General features: G+C 36.7%; 1 protein-coding gene across 7 annotated transcripts in view; it reads left to right on the top strand.

The window, feature by feature from the left end:
- Window positions 1-24,980, top strand: part of LOC139954089 (MAP kinase-activating death domain protein-like) — an 84,272-nt gene that overhangs the window by 48,623 nt on the left and 10,669 nt on the right. For 4 of the 7 annotated variants that reach the window (XM_071953759.1, XM_071953758.1, XM_071953755.1 and 1 more), the window contains 11 exons: window positions 3,152-3,217; window positions 3,732-3,869; window positions 4,943-5,391; window positions 7,782-7,944; window positions 8,788-8,908; window positions 9,440-9,504; window positions 10,898-11,049; window positions 11,635-11,742; window positions 13,687-13,851; window positions 15,001-15,076; window positions 15,661-15,767. In XM_071953759.1, the coding sequence (XP_071809860.1) occupies window positions 3,152-3,217; window positions 3,732-3,869; window positions 4,943-5,391; window positions 7,782-7,944; window positions 8,788-8,908; window positions 9,440-9,504; window positions 10,898-11,049; window positions 11,635-11,742; window positions 13,687-13,851; window positions 15,001-15,076; window positions 15,661-15,767 (1,610 nt within the window). The remainder of the gene's footprint in view (window positions 1-3,151; window positions 3,218-3,731; window positions 3,870-4,942; window positions 5,392-7,781; window positions 7,945-8,787; window positions 8,909-9,439; window positions 9,505-10,897; window positions 11,050-11,634; window positions 11,743-13,686; window positions 13,852-15,000; window positions 15,077-15,660; window positions 15,768-24,980) is intronic. The other 3 variants (XM_071953756.1, XM_071953761.1, XM_071953757.1) reach the window with 2 other exon arrangements.

Genomic DNA, 24,980 nt, shown 5'->3' with positions numbered 1-24,980 from the left:
GATTTGTTTAGCGGTGTACTTATTATCCATACCAACTTAAAACCTGCAATACACGCACAGTTTAGGATTGATTTGTTTAGCGATGTACATATTATCCATACCAACTTAAAACCTGCAATACACGCACAGTTTAGGATTGATTTGTTTAGCGATGTACATTTTATCCATACCAACTTAAAACCTGCAATACACGCACAGTTTAGGATTGATTTGTTTAGCGATGTACATATTATTCATACCAACTTAAAACCTGCAATACATGCACAGTTTAGGATTGATTTGTTTAGAGGTGTACATATTATCCATACCAACTTAAAACCTGCAATACATGCACAGTTTAGGATTGATTTGTTTAGAGGTGTACATATTATCCATACCAACTTAAAACCTGCAATACATGCACAGTTTAGGATTGATTTGTTTAGCGATATACATATTATCCATACCAACTTAAAACCTGCAATACACGCACAGTTAAGGATTGATTTGTTTAGCGGTGTACTTATTATCCATACCAACTTAAAACCTGCAATACACACACAGTTAAGGATTGATTTGTTTAGAGGTGTTCATATTATCCATACCAACTTAAAACCTGCAATACACACACAGTTAAGGATTGATTTGTTTAGCGGTGTACTTATTATCCATACCAACTTAAAACCTGCAATACACGCACAGTTTAGGATTGATTTGTTTAGCGATGTACATATTATTCATACCAACTTAAAACCTGCAATACATGCACAGTTTAGGATTGATTTGTTTAGAGGTGTACATATTATCCATACCAACTTAAAACCTGCAATACATGCACAGTTTAGGATTGATTTGTTTAGAGGTGTACATATTATCCATACCAACTTAAAACCTGCAATACATGCACAGTTTAGGATTGATTTGTTTAGCGGTGTACTTATTATCCATACCAACTTAAAACCTGCAATACACGCACAGTTTAGGATTGATTTGTTTAGAGGTGTACATATTATCCATACCAACTTAAAACCTGCAATACATGCACAGTTTAGGATTGATTTGTTTAGCGGTGTACTTATTATCCATACCAACTTAAAACCTGCAATACACGCACAGTTTAGGATTGATTTGTTTAGCGATATACATATTATCCATACCAACTTAAAACCTGCAATACACACACAGTTTAGGATTGATTTGTTTAGCAGTGTTCATATTATCCATACCAACTTAAAACCTGCAATACACGCACAGTTTAGGATTGATTTGTTTAGAGGTGTTCATATTATCCATACCAACTTAAAACCTGCAATACACGCACAGTTTAGGATTGATTTGTTTAGCAGTGTTCATATTATCCATACCAACTTAAAACCTGCAATACATGCACAGTTTAGGATTGATTTGTTTAGCAGTGTTCATATTATCCATACCAACTTAAAACCTGCAATACACGCACAGTTTAGGATTGATTTGTTTAGCAGTGTTCATATTATCCATACCAACTTAAAACCTGCAATACATGCACAGTTTAGGATTGATTTGTTTAGCGATATACATATTATCCATACCAACTTAAAACCTGCAATACACGCACAGTTTAGGATTGATTTGTTTAGCGGTGTTCATATTATCTATACCAACTTAAAACCTGCAATACACGCACAGTTAAGGATTGATTTGTTTAGCGATGTACATATTATTCATACCAACTTAAAACCTGCAATACACGCACAGTTTAGGATTGATTTGTTTAGAGGTGTACATATTATCCATACCAACTTAAAACCTGCAATACACGCACAGTTTAGGATTGATTTGTTTAGTGGCGTATATATTATCCATACCAACTTAAAACCTGCAATGCACGCACAGTTTAGGATTGATTTGTTTAGTGGCGTACATATTATCCATACCAACTTTTAGTTTAATGTTTAGGAATGAAAGATTGCATAAAGTGTATGATGAATGTATGTGTACATGGTTTATTATTCCTGTTCATGATTATCTTTATACCATTGGTCATCTCTCTTTACTCTTCTTTGCTCAAATTCATTCAATTGTTGCAAATATTTTAATAAAGTCACCCAAAAATGTAACACATGAATATGTTCAAAATTTGTGAAAATGTACAAATCATGGACAACTTAATACCTACAATAGGCAGCTACTTTTTTTCCGAGTATAAAAGAAACTTCATTTATGTACCCACATGACAATTTGAATGCAATGTGTGTCATTTAATAAGATGAAACTCCACATTTTCACAATTTTCCTTACATGCACGTATGTAATCCAGTCATTGTATTTGAATTAGATGTTAAGCCATGTTTCTGTACACTACACCCTCCCTCCCTTCCTAAACCAGTCTAGTTCAATGGAGAATACTCACTACTCACCTATCATTGCATAAAACTGTTGGAGAAATCATCAGCAACAGACATTTTAAAGAAATTACTTACGTACATACCTTTAAAATCATTTTAATAAAGACCTTTTTCACGCTATCACCATCTTGGTCATGTTCCCTGTTTCCACTGTAACAAACGCTAACATTCAATGCGCGAACATGGCGCCAGACTATTATTTCATCCAGCCTCAGTTTGGTTGCAATGAGTTTGAATGGAGTAAAATCAAGATGGCCATACCGTGGTAAAGGTCTATATCTTTATGTTCTTGGCCCAATGTCATGGCAGTGCTTACCACATATTTATGCGCTTATTGTGCCCTGTAAAATTGTACAAGTCTAGATGCTGTAAGGGCAGAATTGTGCTGTAAGCAGAGCCATTACATTGAGACCTGGGCCCAATTTCATGGCTCTGCTAACAGCCAAATTCTGCGCCTAAGATCACTATTCTCCGCTTACGTGCAAGCACAGAATTTCTGCCCTAGCTGTGTAAGCGTAAAGTGCCTAAATTCCTTGCAAAGCAATCGTGAAATATGCTTGTCGTAAGCACAGAATTCCCTGCTTCTGTAAGCGCCGATTCCTTGCTTAGGGTAAGCAGATCCATGAGATTGGGCCCAGCAGGTCACAACACAATCAAATTGCTCCAATAATTGTCTGGGTCCAAAGGTGCAAAACACAAAAACAGCTAATAACATTGAGAATGTATTTGATGAAGTAATAAGGCACAAGGTGTAATGATCAATTGATGCTTATTTGACATTTCAGGTTGGGAGAAACGTGGATCTGTTGTGAGCAGCAGTAGCACTAGCACAGAGGAAGGAGCCATAAGAGGTATGTCATTAATGCATCACTACAGTGCACCACTCCCCTTTGCCATGTGCCAACACACATTCAAAACATTCACATAGAACATTTCACCTGGACCTAGTGTTTACACTTGTTCACATTTCATTCATGTACAAAATGTACACAGCGTAATATAGGAAACTGTAAAAACTGAAAACTTATCTGTATTCCAATGTTGTTCTACTATATTCATAAGAGGAGTGATTAACAAAAAATGCTAATTGTGCCATGAAAACCGTGGTTTTCTCACAACTACCCCACGTGACGCACTCTCCACCAACAGGAATAGCGAAACTTTCTGAGGTATTTATGAATAGAAGATTAATCATTATGGATACTGTATCTGGAGTGAACCTGAAAATCCAATCTTAGGCCAGGTCCACTATTCAAGCTATGTAATGTATGATCTACTGGTCACATTAATTATCAATGAATATGCATTACAAATGAATATTCATTGATATAATGAGTGTGTTGGTGTGAAATTGTTTTTTTTTAGTAAACTCTCCAATGATGGAAGGGAATCGTAATGACAGTGCTTATGAGTTGATTGATATGTCTGAAGTAAGTGTTGGTGGAAGTACTGGTGCTGGAGTACATGGAGCAGTCAGTATAGCGGCAGGAGTAGCGGTTACAGGTAAGACTGTTAGTAATCTCAATGCACCTTTAAAGAATGCCTCTTGCACATGAATAGTTTGGCTATTGTTCTATTGTTGTGATTTTTATTAATTGCCTTTCTGCTAAAACTATTTCATTTTTCTTCTACTCTACCGGTCACTTGATGTTCTTCCATTTTCTGCTCTTCAATAATAAACCATTGCTTGGTTATTCTTGCTGTCCATTGAGGTTTGTTGGAATTTTTTTTCTTCTGCTTAAACATTTGGTTGCACATTGTAAAATTTGTCTTTGTTTTATTTTGTAGACAACTCGGGTGCATTATGGCATGGCATCATTCAAAATTGTATGGAATCAGGGGTCATTCATCACAATTATTAACATGTTCACAAGCATTCAAAGTGTAGGCCGAGAGGGAAGGGGTGAATGCCTGCTGTACATTTTTATTTCTGAACAAAATATTTAACTCTCAAATTATAGCTTCATGGGCCTTTGACGCTGGTTTTTTGTGTATCTGTTTAACCTTTTAAAAGTAGGATAAGCTGCGTCTTCTATGCAAGGAACTATGGTGTCTGTTTAATACGTGTACGTTCTTGATATATTTCTTATAACTGTGCTCATAATGAATCTATAGGGTTTGTAGAACAATGTGCAAAACACCCCAGTTTTCTTCGTACACTTTTAGGGGAGGGAGGGGATATGGACAAAGTGTGTGCTTGTGAAAATGATGATAATTGTGAAGGACCCCTTACATTAGTAAGCACTTTATTATCTCAAAGTCTGTCATTTATTACGGACAATTTTAATTAAATATTATGTGAAAATTTACATATGTAAAATAAGAACAAGTATGATTAAGATTTGATTAATCACTGTTTTTGGGTATGGTACATTTTCAAATAAAGATACATATCATGTCGATCGATTTGCAAGAAGTCACAGTACAATTGAGTATTACTTGTAAGGGACATTTTCTCACACACGGCCAAATTTCAAACAAATGTATCTAAATATTGTATGATTTTGTTTTTGTATCAAGATTTACTTGACTAACTTTGACTAACTTTCCCATCTTATTTGAAATGTTTAACTCAGGTGCAATAGGTTCCAATTTGGAAATGACAACACAGCCAGGAAGTAATAGTGATGGTACAGATCAACTGGAGAATGACACTGATGCAATACAACAAGATATATATAAACAGTCAGTTAACGACATTGAAAATAACAACACTGGGGATGTTAATGATGAAGGGATTACGTTTCAAGCCAGAAAAGACACTATTGAGTCCCACACAGATATCAGCAACTCCATACAGCCTAAAGAAATCATTGTACGTCGAGAGAAGTTCTCTGAAAAGATCTGCAGTCTTGATTCTGAGGTATCTGAAGCCAGCACGTTAGTAAGTTACAACAGCACAGACACGCTTGGCAATGAAAGTGATAGCAGTTCAACATGTGGGGAAGGACGTCTGCGCCGGTCACGTATTACACATCAGTCAATAAGATCTGTAATGTCAGACAGTGAAGTAGAACTTAATGGGGTAAGTAAATTACTCACACTTCATCTTGTCAAATTATCTCTCAGCCCCTTGTAGTACCTAATACATTAGAGAGGTTTCTTAAGTTTACGGATACACATACAGATACCTATTCGTTGACACTTTGTGTGTTTACGTGACGCGTATCCGCCACTATCCTATTTTGCACACACGTTAGCAGGAGCTGATACGCGTTGTAGAAAAACGGATACTGTTTTGCAGACTTTTAGTTGTCTTTTTGTCCCAGATCAAAAACATTTCCCAGGGAATTGCTTTCACATGCTCAATATAGATAGAAAATTGTTAGTAATTTGCAAGCAAAACGATGAAAAATACAATGTGTAAAACACAAGGTCTCTATCGATCATGTGTCAAAAAAACACTTGTGATGAATGCGAGCTCTCTCATCAAGTGACACATACCTATATTTTGCGTAACAAAATCCAACACGCGGCTGATGTGAGCGGATACGGTTATCATATCCGTATCTGTATCTGTATCTGCAGTCTTGTGAAACCTTGTGAAACAAATATTGACTGCTTTAAGTGCTAGGTTAAAAAGACAACTCTCCTAGTAATCCTGAGGGAGTCATAGTTTAAACTACAGCACGGGTAAAAGCAGTCAATAAGCAGTCATTAATAGATTGATTGCACATGCGTCATTGGCTGAGAGTTGTGCTTAGTGCGTACAGCACGGGTACAGCACGGGTAAAAGCAGTCAATAAGCAATCATTAATAGATTGATTGCACATGCGTCATTGGCTGAGAGTTGTGCTTAGTGCGTACACACATGCACTTTCCCATTGTTTATCATCAAATATGGCAGTCCATGACGCTGTCTGCAATCCACCTATTGTTTTATAACACCCCAAACATATGTTGTGCCTAGATCTATAGAAGTCTGCTGTTGCTATGGGTCTAGTTCACTGGTTACTATGGGTATAGTACATTGATTGCTGGATGTTTAGTAGTGTGTAACAAAGCTTTCTAGTCAATAAACACATCATGTGATGTGCTCTAAACCAATTAAAATGCATAATTCTTGTTAGGGGTGTTATAATACTAATAGCATAAATTATCTTTGAGACTTGTTCAATGAAAGATGCAAAACATGTAATCTCATAACATTGAGAATAGAGATTATTATAGAGTTTTATAGATGTTAAATTTGCAACATAGATTAAGAATTTTTTATTTGGTTTCACCCAAAGTGTGTAAATTTGGTTCTTTTCCTGAGTTCTGTTAAAGGGTCTATGTTTTTTTTTAAGGACAAAAAACACAATGTCCGCAGATTCACACTAAACTTACACAGTTTGAAGATAATGATAGTACAAAGCTTCCCTGAAAATATTACTTGCTGAGGTGCTGTAGTTTTTGAGAAATGAGTACAACAATGTCATGAAAATAATTTTCGTCTCAGTGATCATGAGACTAAAATTATTTTAGCATCTAAAAACGTATTTTCATGACATTGTTTTACTCATTTCTCAAAAAATACATCACCTCAGCAACTAATATTTTAAGGTACGCTTTCTACTATCATTATCTTCAAATGGTGTAAGTTTGATGCAAATCTGTGGACATTGTGTTTTGTGTTACAAAAAGTAGCCAAATCCTTTAAAGAATCCACAGGCATGTTACTACACCGTAGGTGTGAATCGAACCCACGACCTTTGACATTCTTTGCCACTCTTTTTTAGAGTTAAATGTGTCATAATATAATATTGATGATTATAACACCCCTTGCAAGTATTCTGCCTGCTCATTGGTTTAGAGCCCGTCACATGACATGTCTTAGTTTTGCTAGACGACGGCCTTGTGATAGTGCGTCCGTTTGCCATGCGCTAGTCCGAAGACTAGCACATGGCGTTGTGCGCTAGTCCGACAGACTAGCACACGGCGTGCAGTACCCAGACGTCCGTTGCGTGCACGAGGATGATAAATTAATAGTCTGTAACCATTTCGGATTGCACGACACTACATGCAACAGAGTAAGTAAAAGTGTTTGCAATCTGTATTCGCGTCGTCCGTGGATTGTAGCATTCAGGTCTGTAACTTAATAATAATAGTACAGTATTTAGAAATGTTTGGGGTGTTATAAAACAAATATTAACTGCTTTTACTCGTGCAATGGTTAAAAACTATGACTCCCTCGGTGATCCCCGGAGCGTTCTATTTTCCCTCGGCTTCGCCTTGGGAAAATAGAACGCTCCGGGGATCACCTCGAGAGTCATAGTTTTAACCATAGCACTCGAAGCAGTCAATATTTGTATACTAGCCATGTGTAAAGGACATATTTATCTTCATGAAATGAACTGGCTGTTCAGTTTGAGACTAGTCTGCAAGTAAGTTAATTCTCTGACAGTAAAGTGAAGTAACTTGTTTTGTTTGTAGCTATCATCCATTGGTGGAAGGCGACGATCTCCCATTACATGGAGTTGTAAAAGTTGTGTGAGTGCTGGCTTCCGTTACCATGGAGGAAACATGATTGCTACGGATACGGATACTTCAGAACTCATCTTGCGACACTATGTGTTTGAAGCACTAATTGGTACATGTATGCAGAATTTTAACAAACCTTGACTCTCTATCGCATTTTCTACAACCAATTCTTAGGTTCTTTTCTTCTTATAGGATTATTGTAAGAAGAACAAGCTTTTTGATTTGCAAAGATTTATGTTTTTTATTCTTCAGAATTTGTAGTTTTGGTTAGTAGTGCCTAGATGATTGATGGAGTTGTGTTTTTGTGATATTACACATTATCACATCCTAGCTTTGGCATATTTTGAGCCGGAAGTTGCAAAACTTGATGCAGTCTAGATGCAAGTGTGCATGATATCAACATTTCCAATTCTACTGGATAATCTTCTATACAAGCTCTAAGTATTATTTGAACAATAAAATGAAGATAATTTTAAAATTTATGTTTGTATTTTTTGTTTACATCAAAACATCCATCAGGTTTAGAGGAACGTTACAGAATTGGTAAGAAACAAAAATCTTGAAAATCACAGATTTACATAAAACATACACGGTCTAATGATGATGATAGAAGAAAACATCCATTGAAATATTTCTGTCTGAATGGTCATATTTGATGAGAAGTAAATAATCGCGTTTGGAATATATTGCTCAGTGAGCATTGTATTCCCTGTTCGTGACCCAGATGGCTGATCGATCTTGAACTTCTACAGGTTTGTCAGTTTATATATGGTGGATTACATAAAGTGCTTGCACTGCCAGCAACTGTTTTGTTAGTAAAAAAAAATCTGTAATGTTCCTTTAATTAATCAAGTGTATAGTGTGTTATCCATGATTGGTAGATGAGGCCTAGGTTAGACTAAATGAGGTTGCTCCTGAAACAAATGTTAACTGGCAATATTTGTTGTCTTCTTTTTAGCTAAGGACAGATCTCCAATTTGGGATGAGGTTCAGTTCTGGGAGGATGCTTTTCTTGATGCTGTAGCCGCTGAGAGAGATGCAGTTGGTATGGACCAAGGGCCAGCTGAGATGATTCATAGGTAACAATAATAATAATATCAAAGTCTTATATAGGGCACGTATCTACCAAACAAGGTACTTAAGACGCCGAGTATATACAAACTTTCAGAAAGATAGGTTATTGCAGTGATGAATTCTGAGACCCAATTATTTAACACCTTAAAAGGGTTTACAAGGTGCTATGGCGCATACAGCAGCCACAGCCAGTAACAATGGTGCGAACCCCTTCTCTTTTCGATAAGCACACTGGGTTCTTTGACATTTGTTACACAACACATGGGACCTACATGTATGGCTTTATGTCTCATCCGAAGGACGAAGCAATGGTTAAGTGTCTTGCTTAAGGACACAAGTGTCATGACTGGGACTCAAACCCATTTGTTACAGTCACTTGTTTAATTTCTTGATTGAGGAGGAAAATGATATGAACAGGTAAACAATTATCACAATATAGCTGAGTGAAATAGTTTACAGCTTTGTTTGATGGATTTAATTCAACTTTGAAAGAAATTGTGATCAGTGTGTTAAAAGATGTTTGTAATTCGTTTCAGATATGATTCCCTTACACCAAGTGAGAAGAAGCGTCTTGAGGAAGATGAAGATAAACTTCTAGCAGGTTAGTTGAGTCACTCCATTCAGCTATTATCAAACTAGCACAATGTGAATATCATTATATAGACGTATTAATTTTGGTTTACCCTTACACCACTGTGTGTGAGGGTTTAGTCCCTCCTCAAATCTGACCTCAATCGACTAGAATCGTTCCACATGAGGTGCCAATGATCAATTCTCGGCATCCAGTGGTTCCACCTCGTCAACAACGAGGTCACCCAAAGAACATGTCTGCCCCCCATCAACAGCTAATTCAACGAGGCCGCTCTGCCTTCTTCAGTCATGTCGCTCCCCTAGTTGACAACATCCCAGCTGAAAAAGCTCTAAGCATCGCCATCAACTCCAGGGGAGGCCTAGCACCAGCTCCTGGCTGGAAGAGACCTAGAGAGGCTGCCATGAAAACAAATGCCAGGCATTTGGGATATAGAACCCATGACCCTTGCAATTCTAGAGCAATGGCTTACCAACTAGACTTAGGGGTAAGACTCTGCTCTATTGAGAGTTGGTAATACAATGCTCTAGAATTGCAAGGGTTGTTGGTTCCAATCCCACCCGAGATAAAGGACTTGAGAAAGTACTGAGTATACAGTGCTTAAACACATCGATGTAAAGGTAAACCAAAATTAATATTCTTTACCCCCCATGCAAATTTAACATCTACATGTAGCAACTCAATATAGTCCTTTACCATTCAAAAGGTACATGTATACTATCCTGAGATCTCCTGCAATTTAAGGGATTTTTCCCTAGTTGCAGTTATACCTGTGGCTTCTCAGGTTTTTCCTTAATTGTTACTTAATGTTATTCTTTTAAAACCTACAAGGGAAACTGACTGGGTAAATTTGTAAATGATTTTTGGGGTTGAACAAAGAACTGACTATAGTGGGATTCGAACCAACGACCTCCGGATTAACCTAGTTAATCAGTTAATAGTTAATCCTAGTTAGCTCAGCGTTAATCCGGAGGTCGTTGGTTCGAATCCCACTCTAGTCAATTCTCTGTTCAACCCCAAAAATCTTTTAAAACCTCTCTACTCATTATAAAACTTGAGTAATAGTGTAACTTATTGCAGAAAATTAGTTTGTTATGGGTGGTTGCACGTATAGCAAATTGCTATCAATGTTTGTGTAAGAAATGTTGTATTCATCATGAATTACATCAGGGAAACATCCTTGTTTCAGGTTTATATTATAATTAAGATCATGTGACAAGAATGACACAAACTGCTATGAGATCAACCAATTTGAATTTGAATTTTAGATTTTAGATTTATTTGGTTTCTTTCTTTCATTTTCAAAGAGAAGTTAGATGTTTTATAATTGTTATGGTCTTGTGTATTTTGCAATCATAAAATGACACTTACCAATTTCTTTGTGTATTTTTATTCTATTGTCCAGATATTTTATCCAATGCTATTGCATTTATGGTCATGATGAAGGTTCCTAAGCCTGAAGTAAAGCGTAAAGTACGTCGCTTGCTTGGAAGGTCCCATATTGGATTAATCTGCAGCCAAGAAGTCAATGACTTACTGGATCAAATCAACAACTTGGTATGCAGATTTCATATTCATGTACTGATGACCTCAATTTCTAATTGACTTTTGAAATTTATTTATTTATTTATTTTTCTTTTTCAAGTGATGTGGAAATCTTATTCCTTGTGGCGAATTTTTTCTATGTAACCTTTTTGCCATTAACAATTATAATGCATAAGTAAGGTAAGACTGACACACAAACACATCAAACATTATTTGTGGGGTGTTGGGCCGAGCGGATAAGAGCACCAAACTCGAGCTCTGGTGTTTCCGTTTGGCAAAGTGTGGGTGCGAATCCCGGTCGTGACACTTGAGCGAGACAATTAACTATAATTGCTTCTCTCCACCCTGGGGTAATGTAAATGGGTACCTCTACATTGTACATGTATGAGGGCAGAGATGGCTCTTTGATTCATTAAGCTTAGTAGCGCATTTTTGTCAAGATGGTTTAAGGAATGAATTAAGGCCCAGTAAATAGGGTAATAATGTTGGAAGTGCTTTGAGACGCTCTTCGGGTGTATAAAGCTCTATAAAGCTCTATATGAAAACCGATTATTACTATTATTCATATTGTATGCCTTGATTGGTTTGTATCTGTAGCATGGTAATGACATTGATCTGAAACCTTCAGGCAGTAGACGAATGCGTAAACATTCATTTGTGGTACATGCAGGCAGTGACACTAAAGGAGATGTCTTATTTATGGAGGTATGTTTATCTCAAATTGTCTTTCTTGAGCCATATTTAAAGGCAGTGGACACTATTGGTAATTACTCAAAATAATTATTAGCATAAAACCTTACTTGGTAATGAGTAATGGGGAGAGGTTGATAGTATAAAACATTGTGAGAAGCAGCTCCCCATGAAGTAACGAAGTTTAAAAGAAAAAAGTAATTTTCCACGAATTTGATTTTGAGACCCCCGAAATCAAGCATCTGAAAGCACACAACTTCGTGTGACAAATTTGTATGCTTTCAGATGCCTAATAAAAGGCTTCAGGCTTGGAAGTCTTTTAACATTTGAGTAAGATATAAACCATTTGCAAGTTAGATCTGGTACAATGACTTGCTTAGTCACAATGTTCCACTTACATTTGAATCCCTCAGACTATAGAGACAGTTGCCACGTCACATGATTCGGGGCAAGCTTCGGAGCAACCTCCAGAGGAGCAAACCCTGGTGCCATTGTGCTATACACATTCATTCAGAATTGTGTTCAGGTGTTCACTGTCTCTTTAATAACTACGCAAAAGTTTGCCCCCTAATCATGTGACATACATGTATCAACTGTCTCTAGTATGATGAATTCAAATTTAAGTGGTAACTTGTGATCAAGCACATCATTGTACCAGACAGTATTCAAATATAATTCACCAATGGCTTTTTATCCTTAAAAAAAAAACCTAAGTTACTTCAGAGGAGCTATTTTTCACTGTTTCATACTATTTTTCACTGTATCAACAGCTCTTCATTGCTTGTTACCAAGTAAGTTTTAATGCTAATAATTAATTTGAGTAATAGTCCACAGATAATATTTGACATGTGTGTATGCAGTCAAAGTGACATGGTTGAATGCAAAAACATTGTGTTGATTGATTGATGTGTACATGTACAGTATATTAGACCCGTTTCACACAGGCGCTCCAGAGTCACGCCGAACCAAATAGATTAGGAGCTACTCTAGGGTAATCCAAATAGCTTTTTGTTTCACACAGGCGAACTTAACATTTTATTAACAATGGCTTGGCTCATGACAAGTTCGACGTCTGAAACCAAGGCGCTCCAGAGTCATTACGAACGACTGCAACAGTCAAACTTTCGACTTCTAGCGCGCCCAGTCTCTCCTAACTGTTTCAGACATCAAACTTTTCATGTACTTAATTCAGAATTTGGTTCGGGTGTTAGTTTGTTTGGTTTGGGGTGTTTCTTGTTACTGATTGGCCAAAGTGTCAGAAGCTGCTTGGGTTATCACTCCAACCAATCATCCCAATGGTCTATAGCAGATTAATAAATACCTTTGACAGTTTACAGACTCTGATTGGTCAAAACCTGATCACGTGGCGACATAGACCGGCGCTAGCTAATAAATGGCCCTTAAACCAGCATACAACTAGGGTTTGGGCTTTGCATTGTATCGCAAATTGATCCATCTTAGTTTCATTGCCACTGCGCACATCATGCGCTTACATGCTGAAAATGTATCATTTTTAATGTAACATGAGCGTGCGCATAAACCCATTGGTTACATTTAGCAGAGCTCACTGTTGACAGTAAATTGTGGCTCTTGAACATAAGTACAACAGAATTACAAAGCAAAAGTTTGAGATTTTGACTGTTTTAACCATTTGTTTTTCATGACAAGGTATTTATTAATGGGAATAATAGTGTGAGACCCCGTTCTTAACCACGTTGTAATGACTTTGGTTGGTGGCTGGTCGCTGTTAATGCTGTAAACCACAGAGGGTTGCCAGTGACAAATCCTGGCCAAACCCCATTAGTGCACAACTATGACCTAATTTAAAAAAAATTCTGAGTGCTGACTGCTAATGGCAGGATTGTTACTGACATCTCCTCACACTTGGAGTAAAGGTCAATACAATCTTCTATTCTTTATCCTAACTGCATGTCTTATCGTATTGATTGTGTAATACAGGTTTGTGATGACTGTGTAATCATACGCAGTGGGAGTGGAGCAGTTTGTGATCGATGTTGGTATGAGAGATTGATCAACATGACGTACTGCCCTAAAACAAAGGTTCTTTGCTTGTGGAGGAGACTAGCTAATACTACAAGACTTGATAAATTCTACACCAAGAAGGTACATAAAATTGATTACTCTTCTTACATAGTTACTAAGCAACAGTTTCATTTGTCCAAGTTTCTTTTTTGTTTCGTGTTTGGGTGTACTTTTTGTACGACACAAAACAGAGATGCCCAGAGATTTACATTAAACTTACCTGGTTTAAAGATAATGATGGTAGAACACTTCACTTAAAATATTACTTGCTGAGGTGCTGTAGTTTTTGAGAAATGAGAAAAGCTATTTCACAAAAATATTTTTGTTATCTCAGTGAGACGAAATTTACTTTACCATGTACAGCGGATTTACGCAACTCTCAATGCTCTATGATTTTCCCTTTTTTTCTCAAAAGCTTTATGATTAATGAAGCTGAAATTTCTACGCTAGATAAATTATATTACATACAATTTCATGCGCAGTATGATAAGAATTCATGTCATGGCCTAAAAATTAATATTCAAAACGTATCCAAACCCTTCAATAGTGTGGTGTTAATACAAGCTTTGGTTTACCACTGTTCTATAGCTGTGTTATAGTGCGTATTTTATTTATTTGTTTTTATAAGAAATTATTCAGTTGAGTTATTGTTTTTGTATGTCCAAATAATTAATGCTAAACTGTTGCTTTTTAATTATTAGTTTTTATTAGAAGGGAACTAAAAAATACTAACAAACTTTTAGACCATAGTACATTGTATGTAACTTGTTTTTGTGTGAATTTGTGGGAAACAAGACTTAATTCACCTTTCTAGCATAAAGTTTGAACAAAACTTCATCAAATTTCAGTAGTTATAGATGATTTTAGTTGAATTTGCCTCACAGTATGTGTGTGTTAAAGACACTGGACATGATTGGTAATTGTCAAAGACCAGTCTTCTCACTTGATGTACAATGTATCTCAACATATGTATAGAATAACAAACCTGTGAAAATTTGAGCTCAATTGGTCGTCAAAGTTGCGAGATAATAATGAAAGGAAAAACACCCTTGACACACGAAGTTGTGCTTTCACGATGCTTTATTTCAAAATCTCAAAATCTAAGGTTTTTTCGCGAATCATTATTGTGAGTAATTACCAATACTGTCCACTGCCTTTAACTGTGTGTTTGTGTGTCACTGTTTTCAATCTTCAATTAATGTCTTATTTGTTTGTTTGAATACGTTCTAGTGTCGCGAACTGTATTTCTGCATTAAAGAGAGCATGGAAAAGGCAGCCACTCGTCAAAAGAATGGCATCACCGGAGGTAAGTCAGGAGATAAATCTATCAATTGGGGAGAGCTTTTCATTAAACCAACCTAGGGCTTTTATAGCACTTGTAATTTTGCCAAAGCAATTCATTTGTTTTGCTATCACAAATGTTATATTGAAAAAATAATTATTTTATTTTTGTGTGTAACATTTGTGCTTCATAAAACCAACAATTGAGTGGAGTCTTAGCCGGTAATCTGATTTTACTAAGCAAGTTTTTTTGGGGTTAAGCAAAAATTTTTGCTTAAGCAGCTCTATGAAATTGGGCCCTGCATGACATTGGTTCCTTTGACTTGGTCTAGGAGTGAATTGTCCCCATTTGATAGACGCACACTTTTCCAACATTTGATACATCTTATTTCAATGTAATAAAATCATCAACAGCAGTCTTGCACAATGATTGACAGAGAGTGTGAGCATTTGACTGGTATTACTTTAGTACGGATGTTTTTATCATTGCAGCTGATTGCATTTGGTCCATGTCATATACCTTTGTGTCCCCAATATACATGTACACACTTTAAACTGTTGGACATTTATATGAGGTTCTATAATGAGACTGTTTTTGTAATGTTGTAGAGCCAGAGTTAGGGGGAGAGTTTCCCATCCAAGATGTTAAGAGTGGACAGGGTGGCCTGCTGCAGGTTACCATGGAAGGTGTGGGACTTAAGTTTTCACAGTCAAAGGTATGTACTCAAAACAATTATAACTGACTTCTGTGTATAGCAACTCAAACTTCAATTTGTATATATCGGTTGTTATCGCATTTGGATCTGTATGTGTCATGAGGATGGAGAACCTTGCATAATCAAACAACAATAGACGCATGAAACTTATTGGTTTACTTTCTTAACCTGATTGAAACAATCAGAACTAAATAACATCTACAAATATTCAGATGTGAGATTTGCCATCTTTTATGGATATGTTTTTTAGTGGTATATTACTTTCCCCCTGATGCATACTTGGTTTATGAGTCTACTACTAATATTCAAAGCTACATTTCAGAGTTGTGTTCTATGCTTGGCTGCCTCTGATATATGAGTTAAGGGGTTCGCCAATTAAAATATCATGTGCTCACTCATGCAGAACAGCTGAGGATCAACTTGTTAGAAATTAAAAAAACTATGACCTTGGTCCACCAATACTAACATGACTAAGTGCCAGATTTTTGTAACTTATAAGAAATCCATTTGGGATACATTTTTTTGAATACATACTTTTGTTTTGAAACACTCTGTATATGTCAAAGCATTTATACCCACAGTGGTTTAGTACTTTCATGTAGAATGTCCAGGTGTTTTCTGAAATTGTTTTTGATGGTGCAAAACCATCAATAAATGACAGGCTGCAAGTTGACACCAGTGTAACTCAAGCTGTTTGATGGTCCATTTAACAAAGCAATATTTTTGCCTAAAATGGTCTGCACAATTGCTATGATTGTTGCATAACGTAAGGAAGGGAATCAAATGTGCCACATGACTTCGGTTGAAGGTAATTTATTTGTCTAAAGGAGTAGTTTTAATGCATTTTCTTGCAAAATAAAATTAAATTCGGCAAAGGTAGTTGTTACAATTTTTGTTTTCTTCACATAAGTTTCTTAAACTTACAATGGAATGTTCAGTTGTGATAAAGCAAACTGACTGCAAACTGACTGTTCATAAGGGTGACCAACATGCACATCAAACGTCAGAATCAAACCCTAATTGTTGAGTCAAATGTCAGCTTTTATATTTATTAATGACATAAATGACAGAGATCATTCTTGCTGCATCTGTAGTACAATGAGTGATGACTTTAGTACCCATAAAGCTACACATCAGCTGCCACTCATTGGTCATTGATCAGGGACTTTACAATGGTAGCCAATTGAGATCACAAACTTTGAGGACAAGTGCTTTATTGACATTTACTGATGAAAAACCTGTTTAAGAAATGTTTGGAAATGCAATTTCAAGATTCATTTTGTTGATTATTAATATTTGATTACTGTTATTATGATGTAAATGTGGGGTAATGAGCAGATTATTTCCCCCCTAGCTGTGTTAATAATTCTATTATGTGTATACTACAATCATTGGCACCATCATCAGACAGCACTATGAAGACAGCAACCAAACATCATTTCAACATCCAGAATATTCAATACATTCCAAGTTGTTGTAGACATGAATGTTGACAATAAGTTGATAATCTGTAGATTCCTTGGCGTTTGATAGTGCTTAGTTTAACCCTGTTGTGTTTTTACTTCTTTGTGCTTACCTGGTCACCAGGAGCTAGAGGTATATTGATCTTATTCTTATTAATCGTCTCCTACCAACCAACTGACACACCACTTAGTTTGGTATTTTAACCTGTATAACCCTTTGCTGTATATGGGAATATTCAAAGAGCTTGCTTTACATTTTATAGACAAGTTTCACTTTTAGGCTTTCTGTGTAAAGGGGACACACAGATGTATTACCAGTTACTCTCACCCTCACCAGTTATTTCCTGCATTTGTTTGTTTGTACATTATGTGTTTGTTTGTATGTTTGTTTTTGTTTGTTTGTTTGTTCGATCGTTCGCTCGTTCGCTCGTTCGTTCGTTCGCTCGCTCGTTCGTTCGTTCGTTCGTTCGTTCGTTCGTTCGTTTGTTCGTTCAATTGTCATCCGTTCGTTCCTTTGTTCGTTTGTTTGATCGTTTTTTTGGTGTTTTTTTTGTTTTTTTATATTTATATTATATCAGGGTTTTTTTGTGGGGGGGGGGTAGAGGATGTGTGTTTGGGTTTATTTATTATTTTTTGGGGGACAACTATAATCATTCTCTTGTGTGTAGTTGGTTATGTTTTCTGTATTGATTTGGGAGTTATGTTAATAATTCATTGGTCGTGATTATCTTGAAGTTAACATTTTTTGTGATCTCTTTGTGTACAGTACATTTAAGATTAAATAATCAACTAAAATACATGTCCCTTACAAAGACTGGTGATACATCTTGAAAGGCAAACTAATAAGTACTGAAATGAAGGTATTTAGTCAATGCGTAGTGGCAGCGTGGTGTGTTGGTTGATTTACAACAGGCAGTGTCTGTAGAATGGTACGTGTAGACTGGTATTGTTATGTGATGTGATATAACCATGTTCCCCACAAACCTTCAAAGACATTTCAATATCATTGCTCTTGAATCTAACCCCCTGTTTGGTCTATATCAGCAGATACTTGCTCATGTGCTAATGACAATCACAACATTTGTTGTAGAAAGAGGGAACATTTTTATTCCCAAATCAAGACTGAAGGATATGAGATGCAATTTATTTTGGTTTTTACTCGGTACTGTGATGTCTTCAAGAATAGTTTTGAGGACTTACAAAGTCCAAGTATGTTACTTACCACTTTGCAGCCAGTACTCTAACAGTAATTAGTGTCTTTCCATTTGACCTCTAGATTTCTGTATTAGAATGTAGACGCATAGATACGGTTTAATTGTGTGGTCAAGAAGTGTCTTTACAGTAGTTCCATGTGACTGGAGTAACATTTACCCTTCATTTTAGCGCTGTAAATCCAAGGCAGTTACACAGAGTAAGCCCGGTTCATACTTCATGCGAATGGTACGTGAATTTGATGCACAACTCTGTTTTCGCTATATTTGCAAGAGAGTTGAGCACAACTCAACTGCTTCAAATTATTTGTTGCGAGTTTGTGAAGTCCACACTTGCTTTGAACCCTATGAACCGGGCTTTAGCGATGACATCCAACTAGAAACATTTACAATTGAATTATAGTTCTCTGAGGTAGGAGAGGTATTCATATCAACACATTTCAATGTTTGGTCTCATTAAGGAGTTAAACCATTGACATGATTCACCTCTCATTAAGGAGTTAAACCATTGACATGATTCACCTGTTTATCTTTATCAAACAAAGTTCTCTTAAACAATTTTGTCATTGGTGTATTTTTACAGTCTTTTTAAATTTCATAGTGGTAGTGTAACAAATAATATTACACATTGGCGTGTTGTGGCCGAGTGGATAAGAATACCGGACTCAAGCTCTGGTGTTTCTGATCAGCAGAGTGTGGGTTCGACTCCCCAGCCGTGACACTTGTGTCCTTAAGCAAGACACTTAACCATTATTGCTTTATCCTTTGGATGGGATGTAAAGCTGTAGGTCCTGTGTGTTCTGTAATGCACGTACATGTACATGTAAAATAACCCAGAGCACTTATTGTAAAGAGAAAGGGTTTTGCCCCGGTGTTCCTGGTCTGATACAAAATATTGCGCCACAGCACCTTGTAGGTGCTATAGAGGAATATATATCATACTTCAAAACGTAGCTTCACATATCTTGCAGGAAATAAAGGGGTTTGACAAAGTGCTCTACTTTTATAAGAACCCAGTCTTGTTACGTTTATCATCAAACAAATTCCAATACAAACCCAATGATACTTTGAGTATATAAACACTTGCCTTTTAATATGCAAAGATATAGAGTGTGAACATAACTTGTTTCCTTCACACAATAATTATCACTACAAAAATCAAATGATAAATAGTTTATAAAACCTACATGAAACATGGGATGAAGAATCCTCTCCAATTTGATTCAGATAGTCCTAGACTTCTATGTCATGTGGGCACTGCTTTTACTCATTCATGCACATCAATGGAATAAGATCTCTCAGCAGATTTATTTGACGATTATTTTCTTTGTACACTTTTTCTTTTTCCTTTTAAAGCCATTGGACCCTTTCGGTACAGAAAGAAAAAAAAAAGTTCACAGATTTACAAATAATTTACAGGGTTTACAGAAGGTAATGGTGAAAGACTTCTCTTGAAATATTAGTCCATGAAATGCTTTACTTTTTGAGAAAACGGTAAAACAATATAAATTCTCGTTAACGAGAATTACGGATTTGTTATAAACACATGTCATGACACGGCGAAACGCGCGAAAACAGGAGTGGGTTTTCCCTTTATTTTCTCCCTACTCCGATGTCCGATTGAGCCTAAATTTATATGTAAGTTGTGATACACGAAGTGTGGGACTTGGACAATACTGTTTACCGAAAGGGTCCAATGGCTTTAACAACTAGGTAATCAGATAGTCAATTGTTGATGTTTATAACTCATGTACTGTACACTGGTGTATAGCAGTACCACCACAGTACATATACATGTGTACATGTTGATTTGACAATACCCGTGCTTCCATTCATCAAATACATAGGATTTATTCATTGGTGCTTTTCAAAAATAGCACAATAATTTATGTCCTTCCAAAACTTTGGGTTTAAGGGGCCTGCCCAAGGTTCAAAGATATTCAAGGTCCTAATTAAGGGCCTGCCCAAGGTTCAAACATATTCAAGGTCCCAAGTTTGTTTTCTTTATCTGATATTTTGATTAATCATAATTGATCACATCAGATTATACTTCCCATCATTATATAGATGAGTTACATGTATAACCCATTCTGCACACAAATCAACCCTTATGAATTGAAGTCATGGTTAGTCCAAGGCCATTCATTATAGTTACTCCATTTATGGTCTTTTTACTTATATTAATGACTTTTAAAGACCTGCTTGAAGGAAAGTGTCAAATCGTGAACTTTGCTGAATTTCATTTAAAATATTTTCAGTCAATAAGGAAATCGAGTCATATGACTATATGAACAAATTTTAATTTTAATCGTGAAAAGCTCCGTTACGCAATCACTCATATTACGTCATAGTTGGGAGCTCCAATTTGTATACCCGCTTCATTGCAGCGTGGAGGTATAACAAAGCAAACTCCCAGCCATGGCGTCAAAGCGTTGTCATTTTGACCCAGGCCTGATTTTTTAATCGATAATTCTGAACAATTTTGACAGGCCATTTTGATGCGGGCCTGATTTTTTAATCAATAATTCTGAAAAATTCAGAAGTGTAGACAAATCAAAATTACATTTAAATGGCAAACAAACGCATTATAAACAAGGTAAAACAGCATTTCCAGTATTAACATTTCGCTCAAGTAGCTGTTTAAGCAAATGACAAGTTCTAGTGCCCCATCAGGGTTCGTTCATTACAACTTTTTATCAGCAATATAATTGAATCAAACATGTTTTTGTTGTGTGCACATATTGTGGTGTATTTTTGCATTAAGTTAAATTGTTTGTTTGAATTGCAGTGCTGCTTGCCTTTGATTGGCCAGACCATAGTAGTATCTAAAGTGCATGGTGCTAGGGGCTAGTTACAAAAGAGATTTCCTTTTATTATGAACATATGCCACATACAATTGCCTTTTGGGCAAATTTGCTTCCCTAGGATACAACCTTGCTGTAAATCTTGATACCCATTCCCCATCAAGAATTATGAAGAATGTGTTTGGGTTCGGACAATTGTTAGTTTTGTATTGACAGTGACATGTGTTAATGTGGGAGTCTCTGAACACACTGAACAATTCAACTATTGTCCGTAAGACTATGCTGTTATTAAAGATTTATACCCAAAATGTAAGCATTTAGCTCAAAGTTTCAGTTAAGAAAGAATTGTATCTTCCCTTAAAAATTGCCAACGTGTTAACCCCAAGGATGTTGTTATATTACCTCACTGTACTGGCTTTTGATGAGCAGAAAGAATCACATATGGTGTATGGTTGTCTGCCAGATATATTAAGTATCAGTTAAGTTATCTACTAACCTTAATAAATTGCATTGATCTAGCCCTTAATGACAAACTGGGAAGGTTACTCCAATTGATTAGAGCAATGTTTTGAAATGACTTGAATCCACACTAAAACCCAACCCATGTCTTTTGTCATATATGAACTGCTTACACCCTATCTCCCTTGTGCTTCTTTATGTTGCTTTATTCTTTAGTTTGATTTGGATGAGTATTGTGTTTATGTGCATATATGTTGAAAGTGGTGATGTTTTTTTGTTTTTATTTTCATCAAATTGCATGATAACATGTTATAATCCTTTAGATATGTTGTAATGAGGACTGATGACTCGTAACAAGTTGAGTGCTCATTACAAAAGAACTAAAGGAAATTGGTTGATTTGGATTTAGGCAGAGAATAAGTAGTAAGCAAGTAGCAGCCATTTGAAAATAATCTTTAAGCAGATAACCTTTCTACATCATGCAAATCTTACTTGGGAGTTGGTTAAGTAACCCGTTTGTAGGAATGACCTATTGACCCCTTGTACGCATGTCACACATGACGACTGTGCCACGCTCACCATTTTGGTGGGCAACACATGTAGGTTGACTTATAAACGCTGCGTTGCCTAAAAGCGCACTTCACTGAATAACGCACAGTGACATTGCCCACCAAAGTGGCCAACCAAGATTATTCTGATGATGATGTCAGGTGAATTGGGTAAATACTTTTCATTTGTACAAAACAAGGATGGTAACTGGTGGCAAAAATGGTAGAAACTACTCAATACATTCTCTGCAAATTACTCCATTATAACATACAACCCATGACTCTATATTTTCTACTTCATGTCCGTTTTAGGCAGTGTTCGGTTTTAGGCAGTGGACACTATTGGTAATTACTCAAAATAATTGTTAGCATGAAACCTTACTTGGTGACGAGTAATGGGGAGAGGTTGATAGTATAAAACATTGTGAGAAACGGCTCCCTCTGAATGGACGTAGTTTTCAAGAAAGAAGTAATTTTCCACAAATTTGATTTCGGGACTTCAAGTTTAGAATTTGAGGTCTCGAAATCAAGCATACAAAAGGGTGTTTTTTTCTTTCATTACTATCTCGCAACTTCGACGACCGATTGAGCTCAAATTTTCACAGGTTGGTTATTTTATGTATATGTTGAGATACACCAAGTGAGAAGACTGGTATTTGACACTTACTAATATTATCCAGTGTCTTTAAACAAAATTTCAGTACCCAGCCTTGGTATAACTTGATTGGAGCATCTTGAGTTATTGTGTTCCTATTGCTACATTTTGTACCACAATGAAACCCTGACTTGACAAAGGAAAGACAACCAAGGATCATATATTAAGTAACAAGATTTTATGGGTGGTACCAACCATGAGTTGGCATTCACCGTGGAAAGGCATAATACTCTTCCTACTTTTGTCCAAGTTTTTATTTTTGTTACCCTTGGGAAAAATTAGAATTATGTTTATTAATAAGGCCTAAAAAGCCTTTACAGACTCCGGACACTATTGGTAATTTTCAAAGACCAGCCCCCGATTTCACGAAGCGCTACGACGCGTCGCAAGGGGGAGTTGCGACGGGTTACACGTCGTAAGTTGCGAACTCGTCGCAGCCGCGTAGTGTCTTATAGGTCTGCGACGCATCGCAAACCCTACGATGCGTCGCAACTTGCGATGAGTTTCGTGAAATCGGGGGCTGTCTTGTCACTTGGTGCATCTCAACATATGCATAAAATAACAAACCTGTAAAAATTTGAGCTCAATTGGTTGTTGAAGTTGCGAGATAATAATGAAAGAAAAAACACCCATGTTACACGAAGTTGTGTGCATTCAGATGCTTGATTTCGTGACCTCAAATTCTAAATCTGAGGTCTCAAAATCAAATTCATGTAAAATAACTTATTTCTTGAAAACTATGTTACTTCAGAGAGAGCCGTTTCTCACAATGTTTTATACTATCAACAGCTCTCCATTACTTGTAACCAAGTAATTTTTTATGCTAATTTTGGGGGGGAGTAATTACCAATAGTGCCCACTGCCTTTAAGAGCCTACATCTTGTTAACATGTAGATCAGCCCTGGTTTTCCACCAAAAGTATATTGAAAACTTGAGTTTGGAAGTTATGTGTTCTTTCCCAAAACTCTGATGTATGTTACATTTGAGAGATTGGACACAGTGTTTCTGTTATGTTGTAGCAGTAGTGTTTGCCATAGCACCATGTTACCCTCCCGCGATGGTAGACATGCTAGTTGTTTCATTGCTTTACCATTTCACCTGATTGGATCACTTGATGGCACAGGTGTGTCATCACACTTGTTACATTAGAAATGTTGGCTGGTAGTATTTCCAATCTTGAAACCCCAAACAACATACCAAACAGACCAACCCTTAATTGCTTTAAGATGTAACCGGAAACTCAACTTTTGTCCTTGTGTAATACAAGCATTTTGATGATCTGATACTGCCCCGACTATGTTTTGTAAAGAAAATAAGTATTCCCCAAACACAAAAGGCCTACCTTCTACAGCTTAAATTTTGAAGGATTTGTGTTCTGTGTCCTTTATCAATAATGCCTCTAAATGGCCTTAGCTTGCACCATAGAGCATGAGAATGCAAAATTTTCCGGGGCCTTTCAGCGGGCCAGGACCTCAAGCAGCAAAGGCTACGCGCTTGCATGCTCCATTTGTGACACATCTGGCCCCACTGAAATTTTGGTCTGGATCGGCCCTGCCTCTTGATTGGCCTTTTTCTGAAGTGCCCCCCCCCCCCCCCCCCGGAAAAAGTTGTGCCCCCCCCCCCCCTAAACATTTACCCTAGTGATGCTGCATATATTGGGATACACCAAGTGAGAATACTGGTCTTTGACAATTACCAAAGTGTCCAGTGCCTTTAAGCATCCTGCTCACTATAACGCCTGGTTGATTAGAAATCAATCAAGTATGTCACAAAGTTTGAATCTTCAAAACTCACCTCAAGACTAAATTGGGAGATTCAACTTTCTGTAGGGTCCATTTGTGAATACGGTGGCCTCTGAGATGCGATTTGTACCTACTGTCACTCCCACATGTTAAACATTCATATTCAACTTTCTTGATGAAATTATCAGTACTCAGTTTAAACTTTCATTGGTGACTTTTATTGCATGTTTCTCAATCATGTTGCCTATAAATCATATTAATAAATACCTTGGACGGTTTCAAGTCTCTGATTGGTCAAAACTCGGTCACGTGTGAGAGTGTTAACAGTGGT

This window comes from Asterias amurensis, chromosome 22 (genome assembly GCF_032118995.1).
Source record: "Asterias amurensis chromosome 22, ASM3211899v1".
In the NCBI taxonomy this organism is placed as follows: domain Eukaryota; kingdom Metazoa; phylum Echinodermata; class Asteroidea; order Forcipulatida; family Asteriidae; genus Asterias; species Asterias amurensis.
Note: the sequence above shows the minus strand (reverse complement) of the source record. Positions and strands in the feature narration are given on the sequence as shown.